At 60.6% G+C, this 10,326-nt stretch overlaps 3 protein-coding genes across 3 annotated transcripts; 1 reads left to right on the top strand and 2 right to left on the bottom strand.

Annotated features, from left to right (window-relative positions):
* The first annotated feature begins 110 nt into the window (after positions 1-110).
* Positions 111-2,738, top strand: JDV02_000730 (uncharacterized protein). The gene is made up of 2 exons (XM_047981573.1): positions 111-1,891; positions 1,952-2,738. Exons 1-2 carry the CDS (start codon positions 478-480, stop codon positions 2,437-2,439), a joined length of 1,902 nt encoding a protein of 633 aa, XP_047837533.1. The 5' UTR covers positions 111-477; the 3' UTR covers positions 2,440-2,738.
* A 132-nt stretch (positions 2,739-2,870) lies between these two features.
* JDV02_000729 (uncharacterized protein) lies at positions 2,871-4,002 on the bottom strand (the record flags this gene model as incomplete). Its single annotated transcript, XM_047981572.1, has 3 exons — positions 3,961-4,002; positions 3,849-3,881; positions 2,871-3,695 (listed from the first exon to the last, which is right to left on the bottom strand). Exons 1-3 carry the CDS (start codon positions 3,988-3,990, stop codon positions 2,871-2,873), a joined length of 888 nt encoding a protein of 295 aa, XP_047837532.1. The 5' UTR covers positions 3,991-4,002.
* Positions 4,003-8,068: 4,066 nt separating this feature from the next.
* Positions 8,069-10,024, bottom strand: JDV02_000728 (uncharacterized protein; the record flags this gene model as incomplete). Its single annotated transcript, XM_047981571.1, has 1 exon — positions 8,069-10,024. One exon carries the CDS (start codon positions 10,022-10,024, stop codon positions 8,069-8,071), a length of 1,956 nt encoding a protein of 651 aa, XP_047837531.1.
* Positions 10,025-10,326: the final 302 nt, after the last annotated feature.

Below are 10,326 nucleotides of genomic sequence, written 5' to 3'. Positions count from 1 at the left end.
TAAACCCTCAAGTAGCCATAACTAGTTCCCCCCTTTTTTTGGTTGCCTCTTGGTTTGCGAGTCAAGGCACCTGTCCAGTTTGCTTGTCCTTCGTATGAAGTGCTTAATAAGTTTAGTACTTCGTAACTTACGTTGTAAATTGTACTTTGCGCAACCGCGACGGCAGGAGCCAGGACCACCACCAGCGTAGCGTCATCAGTGCCTTCCCATTCAGCTGCCGTGAGGTGGTCAGGCCGATTCCCATTGCACCCACTGACCGCCGCTGGGCCACGTAGGGCAACTTCCTTACGACTTTCAATAGCGGCGGCGAGCCTCCCCCTCCACCAGAACTCACACATCGCCAACAAGGACGGCAGCTCTCGCGTAGGTCCTCACGGTGCTGGCTGGGCCATCCATCAAGCAACCCCGCTCACCTCGATTCGGAACTCAGACCCTGCGTTACGCACCTGCACTGCACGTCCAGTGTACATACACGACATGACGCACCCCGACCAGCCGCTCGACTCCCTGCGCCAGGCCGGCGGCGGCGCCAGCGAGACGGTGCGCGTTGTCAAGACGCTCGGCGAGCACACTGTTCCCTACCTGCGGCACATCTTCGAGTCGCACGCCGGCCCCGACAAGACGTGGACCGCAGGTCAGGTCAAGACGTTTGTCCATCGCGTCCAGGAGAGCAGCGATGCCACCCCCGCCGCGGCCCACCTGCTGAGCCAGGCCAGCGTCGACTTCAACGGCTTCCTGGCGTACATGACGTCTGCCGACAGCGCCATCACGGCCCCCTGGACAACGTGCGACCTCTCGTGGCCCCTGGCGAGCTACTACATAAGCTCCAGCCACAACACCTACCTCTCGGGCAACCAGCTCTCCAGCGACAGCACGACGGCCGCGTACACCAACGTGCTGCTGCGGGGATGCCGCTGCGTCGAGATTGACGTCTGGGATGGCGACGAGTCCGATGCCGAGAGCTCTGCCAGCAGTGACTCCGGAGACGAGTCCAACGGCAAAGCCGGCAAACCCAAGGGGGCCAAGTCCAAGACCAAGAGGAGCAAGTTTAGTATGCTCAAGGACAAGCTGCCCGACTCGCTTTCGGCAAAGCTTGAGAAGACGAGCTTGGGTAGGAAGATGGAGGAAAAGAAAACCCACGAGGTCGAGCCCGACGACCAGCCCGAGGTAGCCATGATCGAGCCGAGAGTGCTGCACGGCTACACCTTGACCAAAGAGGTCTCCTTCCGAGATGTGTGTGTCGCCATACGGGAGTCTGCCTTTGCGGTCACGGACCTGCCGCTCATCATCAGCCTCGAGGTTCACTGCAACGCGGAGCAGCAGGCAACCATGGTCAAGATCATGAAGGAGGTGTGGCAGGGGTTCCTCGTCGCCGAGCCCGACACGCCGGCTCGCCTGTTGCCCAGCCCGGAGGAGCTGAGAGGCAAGATACTCATCAAGGTCAAGCATGTTCCTGCCAATGTCGCTGTGCCAGAGACGTCAGACAGTGGCGAGGACGATCGTGTCCCAACCGAAAAGACGGGGCAGCCCAAGAAGCTGCCAAAGATTATCCAGGAGCTAAGCAGGCTGGGCGTATATACGCAGGCTGTGTCGTTCAAGAGTTGGACGCAGCCAGAAGCCACCAACCCGATGCACATCTTTTCGCTATCAGAGAACAAGTTCCTCGACCACCACGAAAAGTTCGGAATGGATCTCTTCAACCACAATAAGCAGTACTTGATGCGGGCCTACCCGTCGGGTCTGCGCATCTCATCCTCGAACCTGAACCCCCCTGTGTTCTGGGGATCTGGTACGCAGGTCGTGGCGCTCAACTGGCAGCAGACAGACGAGGGAATGATGCTCAACGAGGGCATGTTTGCTGGCACGGGCGGCTATGTCCTCAAGCCACAAGGTATGGCGCTGCGCTCGATCATGTGTCCTTTTTGTCCGCGCTAACAAGGTGTTCGTCAAGGATTCCGCCCTGACCTCGAGTCCAAGCCCTCACAGGCGTCGACCATTCCGCGAAAGACCCTTGCTCTCACCATCACGTTTCTCGCCGCTCAAGCAATCCCTCTTCCTCATGACAACACGACCGTCAAAGGCTTCAAGCCGTACATCAAGACGGAGATTCACGTCGATGCATCACACCTGTCTCCGCTGAACGACGGCCACGGTCACGAAAGCGAGTTCAAGGAGCGCACACGAACTCATCGCGGCTGCGATGTTGACTTTGCTGGCGAGAAGGTTTCCTTCAGCGGCATTGGTGGCCTCATCGAGGAGCTCACGTTTGTGCGATTCACCGTCCGTGACGATGAGATTGGCAGAGATGACCTTGCCGCGTGGGCATGCGTCAGGCTCGACCGCCTTGGCCAGGGCTACCGCTTCATCCACCTCATGGACGACAAGGGCGCCTTGACGGAAGGCGTGGTGCTCGTCAAGGTCGAGCGGACACTGACGTAGGACGTGAGAAGTCCATCGAACCGGCATGGCGGCGGTGGCGGCGGCGGCCACCGACCGTGGCACCACCGCTTCATGCACGCCACCAGCAACCACAGCGGGCATTCACACTCTAGCAGCGAGTCGCAAATGCGAGGCACCATATGATGTATCCCTTATTTACCGCACGCGAGCACAGCACCATAGTTCGTGTATATCCATTTTCATTTTCATAGCCTCGAGTGGCTCTGATTACTTTACTTGCAGCGCATTTTAGACCGTATCGTCGTCCTGGCGCACTCAAACCAGACATGGAAGATTCTTGCCGAAGCAAGTCATTTGAAACACGCAAATTGACACGCAGAAAAACAGACAAGGTGGCTGCCACGGTACGGCGGCACGCATCATCACCATCACCATCCTCCTCCCCCTCCTCACCCGCTGTTATGGGCAATCTAGTAGTCGTTGCCGCCCCTCTCCTCGCGCTTCTGGTGGCCGCGCTCCTCGAGCTTGCTACTGCCGAGGATACCGCCCGCCTTTTCCATGAGCTTGCCCACGGTGCTGTCGCCGCCGCGGTTGTCGTTGTCGTCATCACGGTCGCGGCGGCTGTTGCCCGACGAGCCGTAGCTGTTGTCGTTGTCGTCGTCGCGGTCGCGGCGGCTGTTGCCCGACGACCCGTAGGAGCCGCCGCTGCCGCCGAGGGTGTCGCTGCCTCCGGTGCGTCCAGAGGAGCCGTACGTGTCGCTGCCGGTGGTGCGGCCAGAGGAGCCATACGCGTCACTGCCTCCGGTGCGGCCAGAGGACCCATACGTGTCACTGCCGCCGGTGCGGCCAGACGAACCGTACGAGTCGTCGTCGTCGCGATCGCGGCGGCTGTTGCCCGACGACCCGTAGGAGCCGCCGCTCCCACCTAGCGTGTCAGTGCCACCAGTGCGCCCGGAGGAGGCATAGCTGTCACCGCCGGTGGTGGTGCGCCCCGACGAGCCGTAGCTGTCGTCGTTGTCGCGGCGCCCCGACGAGGTGGAGGAGCCGTAAGTGTCGCCGCCACCGGTACGGCCTGAGGAGCCATACGCGCCGCCGCTGCCGCCAAGAGCGTCGTCGTCGCCGCCGCTGCTGCGACCGGTGCGACCGGTGGACGAGCCATAGGTGTCGCCGCCGCCGCCGCTGCCGCCGAAGCCACCGGTACGGCCGGTGGAGCCGTAGCTATCATTGTCGCCGCGGCCGGAGGAGCCGAAGCCGCTGCTGTTGTTGTTGTCGTCGTCGTTGCGGCGACCGGAGCTCTGCAAAGGGCGGGGGGCGCGTGTTAGTGAGTGAGCTGCGTTAGGGTTGCCGGGGCGGCTCATCAGAGGGCTCACTCCCTCCAGGGGTAGTAGGACGGGTCATTACGGTAGAGAGGGGTGTGGTGTGTGTGAGGGGCAGTGGGCATGACTTACGTAGCTGTCGGTGTTGCCGTAGCCGGAGCTGGTCTGGAGGCGCCAGTCGCGTCAGAAAAGATGCCTTTTGCTTTCACAGGGCATACCAGTGGGCAGCGGTGCAATCACTCACGTTGTCGTTGTCGTTGTCACGGTAAGACATTGTGAGTGAGTTAAGTCTGTGTGTGTATGTGTATGTGTATGTGTGTGTGTGTGTGTGTATGTGTATGTGTGTGTGTGTGTGTGTGTGTGTGTTGGTGAAGGTTCAGTGAGCTACAAGTGTGGGGGGTATCTATCTCGTAGAAGACGGATGGATGAGGCTGGATGAGGATGGGTGAGAGGAGCTGGGGACTGACTGCACGGCGGATGGACCACACAGCGGGTGGGAAGCTCGTCTACTTAATACACGAGCTTGTCGAGCCAAGCTCGCGGGCAGAGAGCCTCTTGGATGGATCGTGGTCCAAGAGGGAAGCACGCCACTGATGAGGCCTCTTCGGGCATGACGTCCATCGTCAACTCCGAAGCGCAGCAGGCCTGGTCGAGCTGAAAGCTACTCCAGCTTGGGCCAGCTCCCCACGGCCGCACATGTGCGCGTTACCCACCGCAGTACTAACTACGTACTGCTACGTACTAAGTTACTACTGAGAACCACAACGCAGAACGCAGCCCGTTGGCGCGGAGCAGGGGTGTATGCCAACCGATGGGACGGACGGGACCCCATCATCGGCACACCCATCCGCGGGAGTTTCCAAGAATCCAGCCCGCTCGCGGGACAACCGGCTTTGGTTGCGTAACCGAACTGAACCGTGTGTCGGGGCCAGCCAGCAAGACGGGAGGGAGGGCCAGAAGCTGCAAGCCCCCGCTCATGCCGCCACTTATCCTCATCAACTTCCATTCCATCGCAGCGGCGGGCGATGGGGCCATGAGTAGGCGATATGATGTCAATTGACCAGATCGGCGGAAGGCTCCTGGGACTCGAGCATCGTCACCTCTGCCGCGGGATGCGGGGTGGGGTGAGGGGAAGAGGGAGCCGTAGCTCACCAAAATGATGCGATGGTTTCCTAGCGGGGGTTTACAATGGACCCCTCCTGACCCCCCTCCTGGCCAGCCAGCTTAGTACTAAGTTACTACGAAGTACAGGATGCTCGATGGGGAGAGGGATGGACGGGTGGCTTCGAGTGTGCGCGACTACGACGAGGGCAAACGGGCCGGCCGGCAGGTGGCAGTGCTGCTGTGTGTGCTGCCCGCCCTGCCCCTGCCTGAGAATCGATGGGACGGGACCCCGGCTTTGCGCGATGCAGGGAGGCCGCGCCGAGATCGTGGCTGGGGAAGAGATGTATCAAGTATCGCTTTGGTTTGTCGAGCCAACAACTTCGGATGGGGTCGGACGACGACGAGACGGGGGCAAGACGGGGGAGCCGGGGGGTCCATTGGCGGGGGGAGCGCTACTGCGGCCGCAGATGCCGTGGCGCGTTTAATTATCGCCAACGTGCCGGCGTGTTGATTGGGGAGGCGGACGACGCAAGCCTGCATGACCGCAGCGCAGGCATGCCGAGCGCCAGTGACAGGCGCATCACCGTCAGCCCACATGGTCAGGCGGGTCGTGCGCCTGTGGTTGGTTGATCACGACTCACCACCACCTAGTGTTGGCCTTGCCCGACCACGACGGCGACGGCGACGGCGACGACGAGGATGTGTTGGGCAGCTTGGGGACGCGCGACCTGATGGTTTGGAGAGACATTTCCGATGTGGAGGGGAGGGAGGGAGGGAGGGGTTGAGGAGGAGTGGCGGAAGAGGGGGCTCAGGAAAGCGGCCGAGGGGTAAAAGGGCTCGTGGCGAGGCGGTGACGCAAGAGAGGCCACACCTACGAAGTACTAATAAGGTAGGTACTGTAAGGTAGGCATCATATACAGTATACGAAGTAGTTACTTTGTACTGTAGGTGGTAGTGGTGCCGTAGGTGGTCGTGGTGGTAGGGAGGGAAAGAGCATCCATTAGTACTAACCTACGAAGTACGTTGTACTAGGATACAATACAGTACAGGTAGGTACCAAGATGATGGCAAGGAAGGAAGGAAGGGCACGGGCACTGCCTATATACTGTGTACCGTAACGACTAGCAAGGAAAGAGTGCCTGGGGAGGTTCCTGCACCGTGATACATAAGGTACCCTGGTGGTTTTGAGCTTCGTCGAGCGTGACTCGCCCGCACCGCTGCGTCGACTGCAGAGCGCAAAGGGACTCGCACAGGTCGCCTCGGGTGTTTGGTCTGTTCCGTCTCACGTCACGACGCGGGGAGACACCAAGGTTCACGCACGAGCTTTGGTCCTTTTTTTTTATGTTTGTCCTGGTGGTTGCTGGTCAACGGACGACGGGCGGTCGATGCCTTGCCTACTAGTCGCCCGCATGGGCAAATGTGCATGCAATTGTTTGTCTATTCGACTCGATCCGGACGCATCAATGGCCTGCAATAAGACATGATGGTCCTTTCATTCAATGACTGACCAAGTTACTTAGTAGGTAGGTAGGTAGGGAAGGAGGCAACGTTGGTACTTGGTATAGCGCTCCAAGAACCATCGGAGTACAGTACTCCAGTAAGTAACGATAGTATGTTATTCGGGTCTTCGTACATGGTCTAGCAACAGCAAAGCCAAAAAAGTCATTTCCCAGCGCGCGCATCAAACGAGTTGCTTGAGAGCCCTTGATCAAGCATCATCAAGCAGTGCTCGAATCGACACCCCCCCATAGTACTGTCAATATCCCGCCGCCGCCACCACCACCAACACCACCACCACCACCACAACCCAGTCCGTCGTGTGCTGCGAACATCCAGCCGAGCGTCAGAGTTACAATTTGCAGAGACCATTGCAATTGTTTTCGACCTTTGCGACCCTGTCCATCTTGAGGTAGCCGTTTGCGCCTGAGCGATCGATCGACAGGGTGACGGTCCCACACCCGTGGCAGTCCATCGAGAGCATTTCTCCTGCCATTTTCTTGACCTCGCTACCGTTGACGGGCACGGTCGCACTTACTAGGAAGGCGCAAAAACCCCTCGGCCCGAGGACAATCCTGTCGCACGCTATATGCCTTCCGCTCGGGACGATCTTGTCGTCGGCCAACTCCCGCTGAAGTATTGCCAGCATATTGGCAATAGCGGTCCTTGGGTGGCTGTTCTTGTGGGCGCACCACCTTGAGTTGCAACCAGTTCCCCTAGCCAGGGCGAGAGGGGCGAGGAGGACGGCGAGGACGAAGCTGACTTGCATCTAGAGCCCAGCCGCGATATATTAGCATTACCGCACGTAGATGGCAGCGGGGATTGAACGACATGACTTGCCTTGTCGGGGGGGCGTTGTTTTTTACTTTGTCTTTTCGTTTCTCAAATCTGCTGTACGATATGGTATCGAGTTTCAACAGTTGGCGATGTGGTGCGTAGAGAGAGAGTGTGTGTATGTTGGATCCTTTTTGCTGTCAGGGTTGATGAGCGTGAGAAACTCTATCTGATGCCGGCAGACAACCATTTGAGAAAACGTCGGATGCCGTCTTTCCTTTTATGTCCCTCACGATCCAGCAAAAACATCCCAAGCGGCCAAGAGCGGCACTACTACGCCAAAGAGGTCAGCTCTATTCTTGCCATAAGACACAGACACAGGACGACCGACGCACAGTTCCATCGGATGCTATTCCTGTCGGGCGGTCCCATGTCTCCTTTCCTTTCCCCCCTCCCCTCCGGCGGATTGCACCGCGGCCTCGGCTGGAGATGCCAGACTCAGGTACAATAAACGTTCACCTACAAGGCGACACAAACATCAAGTCTTGGCCATCGATCCTTTGACGACGACATCCGCCGACGGTTTCGCATCTCGGCCGTGGACTGAGCCCCACGAAACGGCTTCGTAGACGACTACGTCAGCGACTTCCCCCTTCCTGCAAGAGCTTTTGTGAGTTTGAGGTCATCTACGACAGGTGGAGGCCCAGGATGAGGCATGAGACGGGCACCGCAGATGCGTCAACTGGGAGGGGACGGAGAGAGCACATCAACCTCACAGACCCGCGTTCCAAAGGCACGCCTCCGTCATCAGACGCTGTACAATTAAAGCCAATCTGGCGCGGCGCACGTGTTCCCGTCGCTACATATATACTAGCTACTATATTTGAAGAAAGGCTTGTTTCATCACCCAGCGCAAAACTAGGGGAAAACATCACATCACCACCGGCAAGCCCCTCCGGCAAGCCCCTTCCTCCTACTTATTGGCCCGCGACGCACACACAATACCCCGTCGTGGCAGGGCCGTGGCGCGTCGGACCCGGGACCCAAGGCTTTTCCACGCACATGGGTGTCGCCGCCGCCGCCGCCGCCGCCCTGTCCGTGCAGAGGATGAGTTTGTCGCACGACTCGCGGTTTCTGCGCGCGCTGTCCGGGAGCGCGGGCGACGTCCAGGGGCAGTCGACGCTCTGGCACCTGCAACGCCCGAGGAAGAAGACGAGCTCGTCCTGCGGCACGCATTGCGCGTGGGAGGGGAGCGCCCCGTTGACGCTCGGGTCGCGGCAGGGCACCTGCTCGGCGCAGTAACGTGTCCCGTTCAGCCCGACCAGGCAGCCGGTGACTTTGGGCTGGCACTGGCACACGCCGCGGGGTATGCTCGACTTGCTGGGGGATTTGTTGTCGGTGCCGTTGCCACTGCTGGCAGTGGTGGTGGTGGTGACGATGACAGCGCTGGCCATGTTCGCCATGCCCCTACCGGCAATTGTGACGGTGATGTTGCCGGAGGAGGCAGACGAGGACACGGGCAACGAGACGGCCCGGCTGCCGGTGCTGGAGCTGGAGCTGGAGCTGGAGCCAGTGCCAGCACCAGCACCAGCACCAGCACTGCTGCCGCTGCTAAACTTGCACGACGCCACCTCGTCCGAGAAGCACTGGCCGAAGCCGACACACTCATCGTCGTCGGCGCACTCGACGGCCTGGCACGCGCACCGGCCATTGACGCACGTCGGGTACTCGCTGGCGGACGTGTCGCAGTCGCCGCTCAGCGCGAGCCTGCACGCCTGGACCCCCGCGTCGCCGGCGGCAGTCTGGTTTTGCACGCAGGGCGTCACGACGACGACGGCGCTGGCGGGCACGGGCGTGGTGGCCAGGGGCGGCGTCGACGACGCTATCAACCGTGACGACGTGTTGGTGCCCGGCTCGCCGCCCCAAGTCTTTACCGAAACGTTGGCTGAGCTGCTGCTGCTGCTGCTGCTGCTGATCCCGAAAGGGCCCGGGCCGTGTCCCAAGGGGAGCGCGGAGGTGCTTGCAGAGGCAGAGGTGCGGCACGATGTGCGCAGATCGAAGGCGTCGCATTCGCCGCCGCTCGTGGGCGGGCTGTCGTCGGGCGTGGTGATGGCCGGCTGGTCGTGGGGGGCGTTGCTCGTCGACGACGCAGTGCCCGCCGACGCGACTGACGTACCGATGGCCAGCAGGTCAGATGAGCTGCTGGCCGACGCGACTGATGATCCGACGGCCAGCAGGTCAGACGTAGAGCCGCCGACACCAGACGTGATACCCGCCGGAGGGATGGCCAGGGCGTCATCGCTCGTCACGAGCAGCGTGGTCGTCGGTGATGAGGTTTCCCCCGGCGGCAGCAGAGTGCCTGACGAGCCGACGGCCAGCAGGTCGGATGAGCTGCTCGCCGACGCGACTGACGATCCGACGGCCAGCAGGTCAGATGTAGAGCCGCCCGCACCAGCCGTGCCGTCCGTCCCCGAAACGCCAATGGCCAGGGGATCGCTCGTCGCCGTCGCCGTCGAGAAGACGCCCGTCGGCACCAGCGGCTCAGCATCAGTATCAGTATCAGCAGTCCCAGACGACCCCGCGCCGCCCTTCTGCTGCTGCTGGGGGTCATCGTCATCCTCGCGGAACAGCGTCGTCGCAGTCGGCATGCCAGACGACCACGTCGGAAACTCGAACCCGGGCCCGCTCCCCTCCCCGGCCGTAGCAGTAGTAGCCGCAGTAGTAGACGAGGTGTCCTGTTGCGGCCCCTGAACGGTGCTTCGCGTATCGCCCTGGCTTTGGGGCACCACACCTATCGTGGTGCTCAGGCAGGGCATGACGGTGACGATGGACGTTTCCACGACGGTGCCGGCCACGACCGTCGTCGTCTCCATCGTCGCTCTCGCCGCGGAGCCGGGCGGGGAGGCGCCGCCGAGTGGAGGGGGCGGTGCCATGGCTGCGGGGAGTAGTAGTAGTAGTAGTAGTAGAAACGGCCAGGGGCAAGGCATCGTGTATGCGTGAATGTGTACTTCGTATGGGTGAGTGAGATATTCAGAAAAGGAAGTCTTTGGGAGAGGACGTGTAGATTCTGGAGTGGACGAGGTTTTGGCTGTTATTGCCAAGCACACATATCCAGCAACCTGACTTGAAGCCCGGCATAGACAGCCTTTTATACTGGCCCCCGATGCGGGCAAATCGAACATTGCCCGTTCCGTGAATCATTCTAGTCATCGCCACAAACTCTGCCAGCGTCCCG

Source organism: Purpureocillium takamizusanense, chromosome 1 (genome assembly GCF_022605165.1).
Source record: "Purpureocillium takamizusanense chromosome 1, complete sequence".
Classification (NCBI taxonomy): Eukaryota; Fungi; Ascomycota; class Sordariomycetes; order Hypocreales; family Ophiocordycipitaceae; genus Purpureocillium; species Purpureocillium takamizusanense.
This window is presented reverse-complemented; position numbering and strand designations above follow the sequence as displayed.

What these genes read in the sequence shown, in the direction of transcription:
- JDV02_000730 (XM_047981573.1), top strand. Translation starts at nt 478, where the DNA reads ATGACGCACCCCGACCAGCCGCTCGACTCCCTGCGCCAGGCCGGCGGC. An exon ending in CTATGTCCTCAAGCCACAAG is followed by an intron (nt 1,892 to 1,951) that starts GTATGGCGCTGC and finishes GTGTTCGTCAAG; the next exon opens with GATTCCGCCCTGACCTCGAG.